The sequence below is a fragment of the Capricornis sumatraensis genome, chromosome 12, assembly GCF_032405125.1.
Source record: "Capricornis sumatraensis isolate serow.1 chromosome 12, serow.2, whole genome shotgun sequence".
NCBI lineage: Eukaryota > Metazoa > Chordata > Mammalia > Artiodactyla > Bovidae > Capricornis > Capricornis sumatraensis.
In genome coordinates this window covers 80043422-80061712 of record NC_091080.1, presented here as the reverse complement: position 1 = coordinate 80061712, position 18291 = coordinate 80043422, and the positions used below count along the sequence as shown (strand labels likewise).

At 40.9% G+C, this 18291-nt stretch overlaps 1 protein-coding gene across 1 annotated transcript in view; it reads right to left on the bottom strand.

Moving 5' to 3' along the window:
• LOC138089047 (ATP-binding cassette sub-family C member 4-like) overlaps window positions 1-18291 on the bottom strand; it is a 169270-nt gene that overhangs the window by 54205 nt on the left and 96774 nt on the right. The window contains exons 21-23 of the mRNA XM_068984370.1: window positions 11520-11670; window positions 6075-6194; window positions 4623-4733 (exon numbers count right to left, since the gene is read on the bottom strand). Of these exons, the coding sequence (XP_068840471.1) occupies window positions 4623-4733; window positions 6075-6194; window positions 11520-11670 (382 nt within the window). The remainder of the gene's footprint in view (window positions 1-4622; window positions 4734-6074; window positions 6195-11519; window positions 11671-18291) is intronic.

Genomic DNA, 18291 nt, shown 5'->3' with positions numbered 1-18291 from the left:
CTCATTGGAAAAGACTTTGATGCTGGGATGGATTGGGGGCAGGAGGAGAAGGGGATGACAGAGGATGAGATGGCCGGATGGCATCACTGACTCGATGGATGCGAGTCTGAGTGAACTCAGGGTGTTGGTGATGGACAGGGAAGCCTGGCGTGCTGCGATTCATGGGGTGGCAAATAGTCGGACAATACTGAGTGACTGAACTGAACTGAACTGAAGTCATGTCTGACTCTGTGTCACCATGGACTGCAGCACACCAGGCTCCCCTGTCCTTCGTTATCTCCCGGAGTTTGCTCAAACTCATGTCCATTGAGCCAGTGATGTCATCCAACCATCTCACCCTCTGCCACCCTCTTCTCCTCCTGCCTTCAGTCTTTCCCAGTATCAGGGTCTTCTCTAATGACTTAGCACTTGGCATCAGGTGGTCAAATTGTTAGAGCTTCAGCTTCAGCATCAGTCATTCCAGTGAATATTCAGGATTGATTTCCATTAGGACTGACTGGTTTGATCAACTTACAGTCCAAGGGACTCTCAACAGTCTTCTCCAACACCACAGCTTGAAAGCATCAATTCTTCGGCCTTCAGCCTTTTTAATGGTCCAACTCTTAACATCTGTTGACAACTCTTATAATATAGCTTTGACTATATGGATCTTTGTTGGCAAAGTGACGTCTCTGCTTTGTAATATTATGTCTAGATTTGTCATAGCCTTCTTTCCAAGAAGCAAACATCTTTTCATTCATGGCTCCACTACAGTTTGAAACGACTTTTAAGAAAATAAAATCTTTCACTGCTTTCAATTTTTCCCCAGATGGGACTGGATATCATGATCTTAGTTTTTTGAATGTGGAGTTTTAAGCCAGCTTTCTCACTCTGCTCTGTCACTTTCACCAAGAGGCTCTTCACTTTCTGTCATTAGAGTGGTATCAGCTGCATATCTGAGGTTATTGATATTTCTCCCAGAAATCTTGACTCCAGCTTGTGCTTCATCCAGCCCGGCATTTTGCATGATGTACTCTGCATATAAGTTAAATAAACATAGTGACAATATACAGCTTTGTCATTCTCCTTCTCCAGTTTTAAAGCACTCCCTTGTTCCTTGTTCAGTTCTAATTGTTTCTTCTTGACTTGCATACAGGTTTCTCAGGAGACAGGTAAGATGCTCTGGTATTCCTATCTCTTTCAGAATTTTCCACAGTTTGTTGTGATCTACATAGTCAAAGCCTTTCACATAGTCAATGAAGCCAATGTTTTTCTGGAATTCCCTTGCTTTCTCTATGATCCAGGGAATATTGACAATTTCATCTCTGGTTCCTCTGCCTTTTGTAAACCCAGTTTGTCCAGCTGAAACTTTCTGGTTCATGAGCAGCTTAAGTCTTGTTTGAAGGAATCTGTGTATAACCTTACTAGCATGCAAAATGAGTGCAACTGTATGATAGTTTGAACATTCTTTGGCATTGCCTTTCTTTGGGATTGGAATGAAAACTGACCATTTCCAATCCTGTGGCCATTGTTGAGTTTTTCCAAATTTGCTGATATATTGAGTGCAGCACTTCAAGAGAATAATCTTTTAAGATTTTAAATTGCTCAGCTGGAATTCCATTACCTTCACTAGTCTTGTTCATATAATGCATTGAAGTTAAGGCCCACTTGACTTCACAGTCCAGGATGTCTGGCTTAGGTGAGTGACCACATCATCATGGTTATCCAGGTCACTAAGATCTTTTTTGTACAGTTCTTCTGTATATTCGTGCCATCTCTTCCTAATCTCTTCTGCTTCTCTTAGGTCTTTATCATTTCCGTCCTTTATCATATTAATCCCACCTGGATTGAGATTCACTTGACAGTATAATACAAGTAAGGATGTCATTGTTCAAATTTTTTAATCCTTATGCTTCAATTATCATTATGTAATTTTACTTTCTATGTCCAATGTAGCCACAGTTGAAATCACAAAAATAAGGCAATGAATTTTGCAAAACAAGGTACTGCTTTTAAATCTAAAAAAATTACTCTCATTTTAGCATTATTAAAGACTATGATTCAGGGTTATTGCTATGGGATAGTGAGGGATGGTGAATTCATGCCACACATTCCAACAACTGCTCATCTGTGACCCACACAGCAGTGAGGATACTGTTTTTGCTGCAGAGACTCTTTCTCACACCAGTACACTAGACCTCTACAAGTAGCCCTAAAGCTAAAACCTAAAACCTAAGCTGGAATCTTAATAGTAAACTTGGTTCTCTCTATCCAACTACAGGACACTACCTGTAATGTTCAGAAGGTCATCTTGCTACAGTTATGTAGACCTCAACCCATTCAACGAAAGATAAAAAGATAAAAGATATCCTTGAAGACCTACTATAAAGAAACAAACCTCTTAAGCAATCTACAGATTCAGTGCTATCCCTATCAAATTACCAATGGCATTTTTCACAGATTTAGAACAAAAAAAGTTTATATTTTGTATGGAAACACAAAATACCATGAATAGCCAATGTAATCTTGAGACAAACAAAGAAGAAAAATGAAGCTAGGAAGAAACATGCTCCCTGTCTTCAGACTATACTACAAAGCTATAGTAACTGAAAGTGGCACCAAATGCTAGTGGCACCAAAATCAGAAATGAAGATCAACGGAATAAGAGAGAAAGCCCAGAGATAAACCCACGCACTTGTGTCACTTATGAGAAGGGAAGCAAGAATATACAATGGAGAAAAGACAGTCTCTTCAATAAGCGGTGCTGGAAAAACTAAACAGCTACTTTTAAAAGAATAAAATTAGAACTTTCCCTAACACCATATACAAAGATAAACTAAAAATGGATTACAGACATAAATTTAAGACCAGACACTACAAAACTCTTATATGAAAATATACGGATAACTCTGACATAAACTGCAGCAGCTCCTACAGTAATGAAAATAAAATAAAATATAAACAAATGGGACCCAATTAATCTTAAAAGCTTTTGCACAGCAAAGAAAACGTAAAAAATACCAAATCCAACCTGCAGAATGGGGGGAAATATTTGCAAACTAAGTGACTTACAAGGGATTACTCTCCAAAATATACAAACAGTTCATGCAGTTCAATATCAATAAAGAAACGACAAAATTTTAAAAATGAGCAGAAGATTAAAAGAGACAGTTTCCAAAGAAGATACACAGATGACAAAAAAACACATGAAAAGATGGTCAACATCTCTAATTATTAGAGAAATGTATATCAAAACTACAGTGAAAATAAAAATGAAAAAAAAAAAAAAAAGCAAAAATCTACCATGAGGTTTCACCTCACACTAGTCAGAATGACCATCATCAAAAAAATAAATACTGGAGAGGATGTGTAGAAAAGGGAACCTTCCAACACTGTTGGTGGGAATGTAAACTGGTAAAGCCACTATGGAGAAAAATATGGAGATTCCTTTAAAAACTAAAAATAGAGCTACCATATGATCCAGCGATCCCACTCCTGGGCATATATCCAGTGATAACCATAATTCCAAAAGATACATCCACCTTTATGTTCATTGCAGCATTATTTACAATGCCAGGACATGGAAGCAACACAACTGTCCATCAATAGAGCAATAGAGAAGGAAGATGTGCTATCATACATACATTGGAATATTACCCAGCCATAGCAAAGGGTGAAATAATACCATTTGCAGCAACATGGCTGGGCCTAGAGGTTTTCATACTGAGTGAAGTAAGTCAGACAGAGAAAAACAGAATGATATTGCTTATATATGGAATATAACAAAAGGCTACAAATGAACTTATCTACAAAACAGAAGTAGAATAACAGATGCAGAAAATAAACTTATGGTTACCAGGGGATAAAGGAGGGGAGGGATAAATTGGAAGACTGGGATTGACACATACATACTACTATATATATAATATTAAAATAGATAACTAATAAGAAACTATTGTAAAGTACAGAAAACTCGGTAATAACCTACATGGGAAAGAACCTAAAAAAGAGTGGATATATGTATATGTATAGCAGATTGACTTTGCTATACATTGGAAACTAAGACAACAGTGTAAATCAACTATACCCCAATAAAACTGAAAATAAAAATGAAAGAATGGCAGGGGCCCAAGGCACCACAGGTCTGCTGGAGCAGGCACGTTCATACCTGGTCTTTGCTTCTGAAGATTCCTAAAGTCAAAACCAGAAATTCTTTTCTAAAGGACAATTCATTTGAAGTATTAATCAAAATGCAAATTACTAAAAAAATACATGCACCTCAATGTTCATGGGGTATGGAAAAAGAATCTTTTAAAAAGTGGATATATGTATAACAGATAAACTTGGCTATATACATGAAGCTAACACATTGTAAATCAACCATAAGAAAATCAATTTTTAAAAATGGCCTCAAAAAGGACCTACTGTAAATAAATAAGTAAATGGAAAAAACAGATAAAAGTCCTCATCAAGACACAAATGACTTCACAAGGACCTCATGGTGGAGTCACATACTGCAAACACTTTAATACAATTCATTAGAACCAAAGAGTGTATATATTAGACAAGACGACAAAAGTTTAATAACTACAAACAAAGCTATAAACTGTAACCATAACACAAATATTCACATCTGTACTTACATTCTACCAGGATCAGGGCCCCAAAGGCAACAACAGTGACAAATATGGCACAGATGACATCCAGATACACAGCGAGCCATCGGGATGTCGTCAAAAGCAGGAACCAAGCCTCTGGATTTGTGAACCATAGTTAGTGTAATACATAAACAGAAAATCCATGTTAGCTGCTTCTCATAAGGAAGAACATTTTCTCAGTTGAGCTACAGAATATTTTACACAGGTAGAACAGCAAAGTTACACACACGAGGAGCCTGAAGATAGAAAACTAGGTTCTAACACAAGACAACTTATGGGATACACAGGAATCAGTCCGGGAAGCATGCACTGAAAAGGTCAACCCACATTTTATCAACAGAAACAGGATCACAAGAAGGAAGAAGGAAAATTGCCTAATCAGTGCCTTTGCTGCAGCGCTGGGCCTCAGCGTGAAGATCATCCTCTCACAGGGCTGACTGCTCCCAGCTCTCACACAGCAGACAGCACAGCTCACACAGTTTCCAGCACTTTCTGCTCTCACTACAGGGCCCTGTGGTGTTTATTCTTAGGAGCCAGCATCTATGTGACCACCAGCTAACAGGATCTGAATGTGACTTTCAAAATGCCATTTTTATTTTCAAAATACAATAATGATTGAAAAGTTTGGGTTGCATTTTATAGACTTAGAGAAAATTCTGAATTGTCTACTTAGGGAAAAAACTTCACTGATAAAAACATAATCAAGTAGGTGGCAAATCAGGAAATTATTTCCTCAATCACATCTACCACCCTCCGTGCTCTGAAAAGAGTCAGCCATAGCCTGGAGGGCAAGAACAGCCACCACTTGGTTTTGTAAATAAAGTTTCATTGGAACACAGCTACAGCCATTTTCTGATGTATTATCTTTGCCTGTCTTTGCGTGACTGGGCGACTTCACTTTCACTGTTCACTTTCATGCATTGGAGGAGAGAAGGGCAACCCACTCCAGTGTTCTTGCCTGGAGAATCCCAGGGATGGGGGAGCCTGGTGGGCTGCTGTCTACGGGGTCGCACAGAGTCGGACACGACTGAAGCGACTTAGCAGCAGCAGCAGCAGCAGCAGCACTCTTTGTGCTACAACAGCAAAGGTGAGTAGTTACAACAGACACTGTATAATACTCAAAGCCTACAATATTTTCTATCTGGATCTTGACAAAAAAAGAAAAGTTTGCTGACTCTTGCCCTAAAGAGACAGAAGTCTACAGGGCACAGTGACGCAAGGGCAACGCGAGCCAGTCAGAGGAGAAAAGCATGTGGTGATGGGGAAGAGGGGCACACAGAGGGATGCTGAGAGGAAGGGGTGGGGGAGGCAGGTGTGCAGAGGGGGATGTGGGGCAGCACAGAGAGAGGTAGGAGCAGCCAGGCCACCTGAGAAGAAGGTCAGGTCTCAGAAGGCAGCAGATCTCATCTCTGAAATCATCTCCAGAAACTAACAGACCTGAGTGCAAATCCTGGTGTGCGTCAAACAGTTTCTGAAACTTGTGTTCAGCTTTGTATGCCCGGATGGTCCAGAGTCCCCAGAGAGAAGATGATAAGTGGGAAAATACCGGGCTCCATGCTGGGGAAGCAGAGAGACACACGACAAAGTCAGAGAGGCTGGATGCCAGAAACCACCATCTCCCGGGCTCTGTGGTCACACGTCCCACCAAAGGGAATCCTCCATGTGACCCTCAAACTCCTGCTCACTCCAAGCTTTACTTTAATGACCTGGGAATGAAAGATTCTCCTTGAAAATATTTTTGATCACATTCAAATCACAGCTAGATTTAGATAAAGAAATTCTTATTCTTTCATCAAGATCCTCTCAAACATGCCTGCCTCCAAATTTTTCTGGCATGTCACCAGGTGGAAATTGTTCACAATTTTTAAAAAATATATTAAAGTATAGTTGATTTACAATAATGTGCTAGTTTCAGGTATATAGTATAGTCATTCAGTTATTATTTTTTTGGATTATATTCCATTACAGGTTATTACAAGATACTGAATAAAATTCCCTGTGCTTTACATCAATTCCTTGTTGTTTTCTATTTGACACATTAATAGCAGTGTGTCTATTAATCCTATACTTCTAATTTGTTCTTCCCTATCTCCCAATCCCCTTTGGCAACTGTAAGTTTGTTTTCTGTGTCTCTGAGTCTATTTCTATTTTGTGTACAGATTCATTTGTATTATTTTTAGATTCCATATAAAAGTGATATCATATTTATCTTTCTCTGACTTATTTTACTAATAATATTCCCTAACTCCATCAATGTTGCTGCAAATGGTAATATTTCACTCTTTTTCATGGGTGAGTAATTACTGTTCACTAATTTTTGAATCAGTAGCATTTTAAAATTTAATTCCCACAGGTATACACATGTTCCCCATAAATACAATACTGTAATTAACCTCCAATTAAAATAAATAAATTTATATTTAAAAAAATAAATAAAATTTAATTCCTCATTAGAGTCCTCACCACACTGAATTTTGTGAGCTACCTGTGTGCCGTTTCCACCTTAGATGGGTAACCTAAGGGCTGGATGTCAGCACATCCCCGACCATGCACCAGAGCCAGACCCAGGACAGGGTGCGACGAGTAAGGGGTGGGGACAGCCTGCCTTCTCCTCTGTCCTGGGCCTCTCCCTGCACCTGCGCCAGGAGCCTCTGTGTGGGTCATGGAGCACCTGGCACTGCACTGCCCTTGAGCCCACAGGACCTGGCAGACAAGGAGTTTTTGAATGGTCTTGACTTCTGCTCCAGGAACCTGATGGATGTTTTTATATCTGCCTGCTGGATACCTGTCCTAGTGTTCAGAGGTCACTGCAGCATGTGACACTCACATCACCTTTTTGTAATCTGACAGTGGCCTTAGTATCCATTCTATTCTGAATGACTTCATGTGCGTTTGGGCCTGGTGTCACGTCATTAACTATTCGTTTCCTATCATCTTCTCTAAGAGCACACTGACCAAGAGCACCAGGGTCAGGCTCCTGCCCATCAGAGAACAGGTGGGCTGCAGGCTGCAGGGCAGGGAGGACCCCTTATGGTTCTTATTCCCCACCATGAACGAGGCTGTATCTTGCTGTTGTCAGGAGCAGACAGTGAGCCTGTGACCTCTGTATGGGATGAGTGATAACTTGTGCTGTATCAGCAAAAAATACTGACATCACTTTGTTACCTGTGTGTTTCCTAGAGAAGACCTGTTAGTACAACAAGGTTGTTTACAGGAAGTTAGTAATGCATCTTACAGGAGGCTACAAAGATTTTATAAAATGATGGGGAAAGGATCAAGGGGGAAACTCCACACTGTTCTCAGGTCCTCACTCCTGAGTCCAGGATCTGAATGCCTGTCTGGTGACAGTTCAGTCAGTACTGATGTGCACCTGGGCACTGCATGTTTGGAGGGGTTGAGGTACAAACAGGTAAAGACACAGAACTTCCTCGTGTGTTTAGGGTCCCCAGTTCAATAAGGAAGGAAGAAGCAGGGTTCCTCCTGTGAGATACTGAGAGAGGGTGGGAAGCCCTGAGCTGGGGGAGGACAGCATGGGCGGGGCCAGGTGACCATCCACTCAGCCCTAGGATGAGATGGTTGGATGGCATCACCAACTCAATGGACATGAGTTTAAGCAAACTCTGGGAGATGGTGAAGGACAAGGAAGCCTACCATGTTGCAGTCCGATGGATCAAAGAGTAGGACACGACTGAGGGACTGAACACCCTCCCCCAACCACTACCACCCAGACAGAGAACACAAGCATTCTAGTCAACTGGCCACCACATGTGGTTATCTGAGGTGTGCAGGATGGGTTACCTGGATTGAATGTATTGTCTAACTTGTTGCAGCCTACTGGGTGCAAAAAGTCCAAATATTCCAAAGTGATAGTGCCAAAGTTCTCAGACTCTCCAGATCAAATACTGAGAAAATCTTGTACTGCTTCTTGACAAAAGCCTCAGAAGGAGCACATCTCTCCACTTCCACATGAATGGGAAATGGCCCTTGCCCCAGGCAAAAATTCTGTCAAATATTCTTCTGGAATAAGCCCTGTCTCAAGGTACCAGAGACTTGCTTTGCAACAAGACTGTTGAATGACTCATTTCATGAGTGGCCTCAGATCATAAAACGTCTGAAGCCTTGTCTACGCAGAAGACTGGATGGAGCACATCACTTCCTCTTCTGCCTCCCCAGGTCCTACCATTTTACTCAGTCATATAGGTAGAACGTCACATACACCTCAACACTATTGCTTCCTATCCATCCAAACACCTCACCAAACTTGACCTCACAGGAGGTTAGCTGCTTCTCTTGATGAGTGAAAATGTCTTCTACACATTTTATGAAACTGACGATCACTATGCTTTTTGCAAATAAAGGTAAGTACCTCAAGTGTTTATTATTAAAACAAAACATACCGATGCCACCAAAAAAAAAAAAAAAAAAACTTCTCTGACTGAATGAACTGAGTTTTTTTTTTTCCACTTAGTAGATACAGAGAAGCATGATACTCAATATGTGTCTGGTTTTGGCTTGGTTTCTAGAAGGTTCGGTCAGTCAGTTCAGTCACTCAGTCGTTTCTGACCCTTTGAGACCCCATGAATCGCAGCACGTCAGGCCTCCCTGTCCATCACCAACTCCCGGAGTCCACTTAGACTCACGTCCATTGAGTCAGTGATGCCATCCAGCCATCTCATCCTCTGTCATCCCCTTCTCCTCCTGCCCCCAATCCATCCCAGCATTAAAGTCTTTTCCAATGAGTCAACTCTTCGCAGGAGGTGGCCAAAGAACTGGAGTTTCAGCTTTAGCCTCATTCCCTCCAAAGAAGTCCCAGGGATGATCTCCTTCAGAATGGATTGGTGGGACCTCCTTGCTGTCCAAGGGACTCTCAAGAGTCTTCTCCAACACCACAGTTCAAAAGCATCAATTCTTTGGCGTTCAGCCTTCTTCACAGTCCAACTCTCACATCCATACATGACCACAGGAAAAACCATAGGTTTGACTAGATGGATCTTTGTTGGCAAAGTAATATCTCTGCTTTTGAATATACTATCTAGGTTGCTCATAACTTTTCTTCCAAGGAGCAAGCGTCTTTTAATTTCATGGCTGCAGTTACCATCTGCATTGATTTTGAAGTCCAAAAAAGTAAAGTCTGACACTGTTTCTACTGTTTCCCCATCTATCTAGAAGGTTAAGTTGGTATAAATTTGCAGTAATTATTCATGGTTGAGGTCTCTGATGCAAACATATTCTCTCATTACTTTTTGGCTACTGTTTTTATAACTTTTAAAAACTATATAACAATCTATGTTCCTTATTTTTGTTTTACTATTGATGAAATGTATCCATTAATAAGAGAAAAAATTGATTATTTCATCATCTGTGATTACCTGTTGAACAGAATAATTAATCATAAAATGTTTCCCATCATTCTGATTTTTTGCTGCACCTTGCAAGATCTGGTTTCCCAACCAAGGACTGAGATGGTGGCCCCCACAGTGGAAGCACAGAGTCTTAATCACAGGACCACCAGGGACGCCTCTGTTCCCCACTATTCTAAAATTAGGAAGCTGAATAGAGTAATCAACTAAATGGATACTGAACCAATCCCTCTCCTGTGTTCTCCTAGAGGATTATTTTCAGCATCATTTATATGAATAGCTTTGAAAAATGGGTACACAAACAGTGTGGTGTCACCCCAAATACTGACAATGACAAAGAGCAAACCTGAAAATAACAGGGCTTATCTTTTCAGCAGGGCTTCCCTGGTGGCTTAGACATTAAAGAATCCACCTACAATGCAGGAGACCTGGGTTCAATCCCTGGGTCAGGAAGATCGTCTAGAGAAGGGATCGGCTACCCACTCCAGTATTCTTGCCTGAGGAATTCCATGGACAGAAGAGACTGGTGGGCTACAGTCCATGCAGTCACAAAGAGTTGGACATAACTAAGTGACCAACACATATCTTTTTGCAATACTTTTAACAACTGCAACTTACTAGAACAGGTGAAAGAATGTATTTTTCAAATATATCACTTCTGACATATATTTCCTGAGGTTTCCTTTCCTTTTCCAAATGTTTCCTTTCCTTGTCATTTCTGGTAACTTTAAGTTCAGTTCAGTTCAATTCACTCTCTCAGTTGTGTCCGACTCTTTGCAACCGCATGGACAGCAGCATGCCAGGCTTCTCTGTCCATCACCAATTCCAGGAGTCTACCTAAATCCATGTCCATTGAGTAGGCGATCCCATCCAACCATCTCATCCTCTGTCGTCCCCTTCTCCTCCCGCCCTCAATCTTTCCCAGCATCAGGGTCTTTTCAAATGAGTCAGTTCTTCACATCAGGTGGCCAAAGTATTGGAGTTTCAGCATCAACATCAGTCTTTTCAATGGATATTCAGGACTGATCTCCTTTAGAATGGACTGGTTGGATCTCCTTGTAGTCCAAGAGACTCTCAAGAGTCTTCTTCAACACCACAGTTCAAAAGCATCAATTCTTCTGTGCTCAGGTTTCTTTTGAAGAAAAATTCTCTATTTTCCTTCTATGATAGTTCTAACATGATGAAATACATTCAAGAATAGTATTAATAGAGTGGATACTCTGTGTTAGGAAGTATGTCATGAACAAGACAGAAATGGTCCCTGTCCTCATGGTGCTCACATCCATCCTCCTTGGGCTAAAATGCAAAGCGCAGCTTTAAGGTTTTAAGGTTTTAAGCTTTAAGGTTTAAGGTTTGCTTTAAGAGCCAAACCTACTCTCAGGGGCCATAACTTTCGATCACCTAATGTTAATGGTGAGAAATTCCACAGAACAGTCTGCAGAATTTCAGGGGTCTGGTTAATTGCAATATGAATGGAAGACAGCCTCCACTGTTCTCCCAACCTGAGAGCCCTGGTACTCACTTGTACATTCCAGGCGTTTCACATCTCGTGATGTCTCTAAGAAATACCACCGAAGAAAAAATAAAATGATGCCAAGGGGAATCACAGGTATAGCAGTCCAAGGAATTGCAGCCACCATCACGCCCACCACACCAATCACAAGTAGAAATGTCTGAAATAGTGAAAATACAGAGGGCTTTGTGTCAAGGATACTTTTCAAAGATAAACATTATTGATTTTTTAGGATTAAGCTCCTTTCCTTGAAACTTGTTGAAACAGCAGGGAATGGTTTTCCTTCCAAGGAAATAAAACTATAGGTGGTCCTCATGATGTTTATTGAATGCACCCAACACTCTGATAAGAACTTTCTAGGTATCAGCTCTTGTGAGACACTCAGTAGCCCTTTGAGGCAGGCATTTCTATTTTTAACAGATGAAAATATTTGAGGATCAGACAGTAGGAGCTGCATCTCAAATTTTCAGGAGTTAGCAGATGTTACAAGAGAGAGGAGTGAGCAGGCATCATAGATGAGGAATCCAGATTCCTTGCTATCCATGTAGGGATAAAGAAGTGGTTAATTACAAAATTCAGTATAACATGTCTAGTAACAGCATTATCTAATTTTACAAATGGAGACAGTGAGGCACAGGGAGAGGAAAAGCAACTTGATGGACACTGCAAAGCCTAAGTCACGGAGCTGGTAAGCCCATGTCATGAGCAATTATGACATTTTTAAGCTTAAAGGTTAACTATTATAACAAGACCAGATTCCATTTACAATGTGTTCATTATGTGTAAGGTTCTATGCTGAGTTCCAGGAACATTCTCTTAATCATCACATTATCCCCTGAGATGATTTTCTCTTGGGAAATGATCTTGGTCTTAAAAAGACAGCAGGTAGAATAGAAAATGAAGTCATTGGTTGACGTTGATTTAAGCATCCATTTTATCAGGAAAGGTATGATACCCTGGAGGACAGTATCAGGCAATAAAAATGCAATCAACATTTAGTGTCTGCCTGCTATGAAAGTTGGGTGGGGTGCTAGGGACTTGCAGATTCACCCAGTCTGGGTCAAGGCCTCTAGTGCTGGGGAAACACAGGGAAGAATACCTGAATATTTTTAGACAATTCTAAGACTCGTGACTGATTTTATAGGCTTGTTTAACAAATAGAAAGACTGGCATAAATGACTTGCAGGCAGTAATCATAGCTGATGGAAATTTTGACCAAAAAGGAGCTGGCATGAGAAGGCTGAGATGCTTGTCTAAGTTAACACTGGCTGTTCTTTAAGATAAGAAATATGAGGTTGGCAGGGTAAGTGGTTGTCCTAAAGTTTCCCAGGAAACTTATCCTGGAGAAAGAGAGGACCAGTTTGTACTCAGAGAATCCCAGAGCCACAGCTGCAGGCAGGAGGAACAACCAACCAGAACTGTGACTCTGTGGCCAGGAGCCCTTGGGAACCGAACTGCATGATCTGGATGGAGACCCATGTGCTTTTCCTATTTCTCTGTCTCTTCTGTGGTATCAAAAGAAAACTCAGAGTGAAGAGGATGGAGTTCTGAAGGAGTAAATTATAATCATAAGTGGAAAAAAATAGAGCTGTCTGACCTCCCTCCTATTAGACTGACAGAAAACAATTTCTTACAGCCACTGGTTTGACTGTGCATCCTACCAGGCTACAGCCTTCATGTTCATGGGGAGGGGTCCTTTCAGCTCCTTCTATGTCTAGCCTTTAGGTCACTTGGCTTGCCATTTTCATTTGTCAAAAAAAAAACAAAAAAAAAAAAACCTACTAAAATGTCAATTATAAAAAAAAAATTACTGGTTTTTAGCAGACTTGTATCATTTGATAGATAACATTCATCGATTTCAATAATCTGGCTCTCCCCAGGTGGCTTCCCTGGTGGATCAGTCATTAAAGCATCTGACTGCTATGCAGGAGACCCAGGTTTGATCTCTGGGTCAGGAAGTTCCCCTGGAGAAGGAAATGGCAACCCACTCCAGTATTCTTGCTTGGAACATCCCATGGAGAGAGGAACCTTGAAGGCTAGAGTCCATGAGGTCAAAAAGAGTCAGACAAGACTGAGCGACTGAACCACTCCAGGTGAGGGCCTTTTACCAGCCTGGCAGGTAACCTGGGAAGCAGAGGTAAGATCAAAATGAAGGGCTCCATGGAAGCTGTGCCAATGCTTTTTCCTTAGGTACCCTCTGAAGACCTAAGAGTAATGCTCTTAGAAGCTCCGGAGTTCAGATTTCATGGCCCTAAATCTAAAACAATTTAAAGAGGATGTCTCTAACAGCTTTATTATACACACACACACACACACACACACACACACACACACACACATAACATATTGATTTCCCAAGTGGCTCAGATGGTTAAGAATCTGCCTGCAATGCAGAAAACTCAGGTTTGATCCCTGGGTTTGGAAGATCCCCTGGAGAAGGGACTAGCAACCAACTCCAGTATTTCTACCAGGAAAATTCCATGCACAGAGGAGCCTGGCAGGCTATAGTCCATGGGGTCCCAAACAGTTGGACATGACTGAGCACTTTTACTTTTATATGTATATACATTTATGAATATTTTATTGCCAGCCATCTCAAACACTTTATAGAAGTTTATAGAAGATGAAAATAGTATCTAAGCAAAAAGTCAACATCTGAAGAAGGAAACAAAAGATCCTAGTGTACAATAAACACACAATAAATCCCTTCCTTAAAGCCAACCTCATTTCTTTCTCCAAATCACCAGGAATTCCAAAAAGCCCAATTCAAGCTACACAATTTCCCCCACTGGTTGGATTCCAGGCCATCTGATGGACCCTATCACCATGGCCAGTGTTTCTGCACCTCTGTCACACTATGGAAGAGAGACAGTGATGGGTATATAGAAAGAAGCATATAGACCCAGAAGCAAGTGACCCAAGTCTTGATAAATAAGGAGAATCATTATTTTTATATATTTTCCATTTGGATCACGCCATTTGGGATATTCTATCCAAAGTCTATGAATTCACATGCACAAATAAAAAAAATTCTGAGATGAACTCTTTCACTTGAGAGAAAATGGTGATTTTTCACAATTCAGAAAAATTCTTCAGTTGGCAGAGGATGATGATCTATACCTGGAGGAGAAATTCCATTAGCCCAATATTGTGCTGAGATAGGGTTTTCCTGGTGGCTCAGATGGTAAAGAATCTGCCTGCAATACAGAATACCTGCCTTTGGTCCGGGGGTTGAGAAGATCCCCTGTAGGAGGGCATGGCAACCCTCTCCAGTATTCTTGCCTGCAGAATCCCTAGAGACAGAGGAACCTGGTGGGCTACAATCCGTGAGGTTGTAGAGTTGGACACAACTAAGCAAGATTAACACTAAGCGAGGGTCAGTGCTGAGTCTTCATGTAATCAGATACAGTAGCTTGCAGGTCGTAGGAAGTTTAAAGATCAGCTCTGGTTCTAAGAGCCCTCCTTCATCACCTATGTTTCCTTTGATATAGCCCAACTCATTTAACTCTGTTAAAGCAGGACATTATAAAACGTTGGTGAGTCTTAGCTATATGATGAGATCTATACAAACCCTATCATTTTGCCTTTTCATACTATTCATGGGGTTCTCAACGCAAGAATACTGAAGTGGTTTGCCATTCCCTTCACCACCAAGGGAACAATTCATGCAAAGATGGGCTCGATAAAGGACAGAAATGGTATGGACCTAACAGAAGCAGAAGATATTAAGAAGAGGTGGCAAGAATTCACAGAAGAACTGTACAAAAAATATTCTCACGACCTGGATAATCACGATGGTGTGATCACTCATCTAGAGCCAGACATCCTGGAATGTGAAGTCAAGTGGGCCTTAGAAAGCATCACTACGAACAAAGCTAGTAGAGGTGATGGAATTCCAGCAGATCTCTTTCAAATCCTGAAAGATGATGCTGTGAAAGTGCTGCACTCAATATGCCAGCTAATTTGGAAAACTCAGCAGTGGCCACAGGACTGGAAAAGATCAGTTTTCATTCCAATCCCAAAAAAAGGCAATGCCAAAGAATGCTCAAACTACCACACAGTTGCACTCATCTCACATGCTAGTAAAGTAATGCTCAACATTCTCCAAGCCAGGTTTCAGCAATATGTGAACCGTGAACTTCCTGATGTTCAAGTTGGTTTTAGAAAAGGCAGAGGAACCAGAGATCAAATTGGCAACATCCACTGGATCATGGAAAAAGCAAGAGAGTTCCAGAAAAACATCTATTTCTGCTTTATTGACTATGACAAAACCTTTGACTGTGTGGATCACAATAAACTGGGGAAAATTCTGAAAGAGATGGGAATACCAGACCACCTGACCTGCCTCTTGAGAAATCTGTATGCAGGTCAGGAAGCAACACTTAGAACTGGACATGGAACAACAGACTGGTTCCAAATAGGAAAAAGAGTATGTCAAGGCTGTATATTGTCACCCTGCTTATTTAACTTCTGTGCAGAGTACATCATGAGAAACGCTGGGCTGGAAGAAACACAAGCTGGAATCAAGATTGCCGGGAGAAATATCAATAACCTCAGATGTCCATATGACACCACTGTTATGGCAGAAAGTGAAGAGGAACTAAAAAGCCTCTTGATGAAAGTGAAAGAGGAGAGGGAAAAAGTTGGCTTAAAGCTCAACATTCAGAAAATGAAGGTCATGGCATCTGGTCCCATCATTTCATGGGAAATAGATGGGGAAAGAGTGGAAACAGTGTCAGACTTTATTTTTTGGGGCTCCAAAATCACTGCAGATGGTGATTGCAGCCATGAAATTAAAAGACGCTTATTCCTTGGAAGAAAAGTTATGAGCAACCTAGATATCATATTCAAAAACAGAGACATTACTTTGCAGACTAAGTTCTGTCTAGTTAAGGCTATGGTTTTTCCTGTGGTCATGTGTGGATGTGAGATTTGGACTGTGAAGAAGGCTGAGAGCCGAAGAATTGATGCCTTTGAACTGTGGTGTTGGAGAAGGCTCTTGAGAGTCTCTTGGACTGCAAGGAGGTCCAACCAGTCCATTCTGAAGATCAATCTGGGATTTCTTTGGAAGGATTGATGCTAAAGCTGAAACTCCAGTACTTTGGCCACCTCATGCATAGCGTTGACTCATTAGAAAAGACTTTGATGCTGGGAGGGATTGGGGAAAGGAGAAGAAGGGGACGACAGAGGATGAGATGGCTGGATGGCATCACTGACTCGATGGATGTGAGTCTGAGTGAACTCCGGGAGTTGGTGATGGACAGGGAGGCCTGGCATGCTGCGATTCATGGGGTCGTAAAGAGTCGGACACGACTGAGTGACTGAACTGAACTGAATACAAACCCTGGACTTCCCTGGTGACTCAATGGTAAAGAATCTGCCTGCATTGCAGGAAGACCTGGGTTTGATCCCTGGGTTGAGAAGATCCCCTGGAAAAGAGAATGGCACCCCATTCCATTATTCTTGCCTAGAGAATTCCATGGACAGAGGAGGCTGGTAATCTATAGTCCATGAGATTGCAAAGAATCGGACACAACTGAGTGACTAACACACATACACACACACATACAAAGCCTAAGACTAAGATTTCTACACCTGCTCTTGGCTTGGGATATATTAATCACATTCTTCATCCCTTATTTGGCTGCCTTGGATCTTTTCACAACCACGTAAGCTCTGGGACCTGAGAATCCTTCAATTCACTCCCAACTGAGTCACGACTAACTGCACTGAAGAGTGAATGGTGGGGTTTGGTTCACAGTTTGCTAACCAGCACAAAAGGAAGCTTTAGGAAAACATGCTGTATCTCTTCCTTCATGGTTAGTGTATCTCATTGATCAATAGCTTCCTTTTCACTTTTCTCAGGTTTCAATGTTACTACAAAATTTAAGTCTGGAGTCCTCTGATTTGATAATTTAACAAGGTACACCTTAAAAAGAAGAGCACTATAAAAGTATATCACAGGGAAATCTACTCAACATTCTGTGATAACTTATTTGAGAAAAGAATCTAAAAAATAATGAATATTTGTACATGTATAACTGAACCACTTTGCTGTACATCTGAAACAAACACAACATTGTAAATCAACTATATTCCAACAAATTAAAATATCTTTTAAAATATTAAAAAGTCTTTAAAAAAGCTTAAAGTCAAGGATTTTGAAATCCATCTTATAAACAAAAGAAAAAAAAAAAACAGCACATTAAAGTATGTAGAAGAATTAAAATAAGAAAAAGCAATTAACTCTTGAGAGTCCCTGGGACAGCAAGGAGATCAAACCAGCCAATTCCAAAGGAAATCAACTCTGATTATTCACTGGAAAGTTTGGATGCTGAAGCTCCAATATTTTTTCCACCTGATGTGAAACACTGACTCATTGGAAAAGACCCTGATGCTGCAAAAGATTAAGGGCAGGAGGATAAAGGAGCGACTGAGGATGAGATGGTTGGATGGCATCATCAACTCAATGGACATGAGTTTGAGCAAGCTCTGGGAGATAGTGAATGACAGGCAAGCCTGGCCTGCTGCAGTCCATCAGGTCACAAAAAGTCAGACACAATTGAGCAACTAAGTGACAATAGACCTGAATTAAAAAGTAAACTAACCTTTAAACAGAAAAATCAACAAATACAAAGCATGGTTATTTGAAATCACCAAAAAATACAAAAGAAAAAAAAAAGAGAGAGAAAATTTACAATTCACATGAATTCAAACAGGGTAACACAAAAGGCTGGGCTTCCCTGGTGGCTCAGATGGTAAAGAATCTGCTTGCAATAGG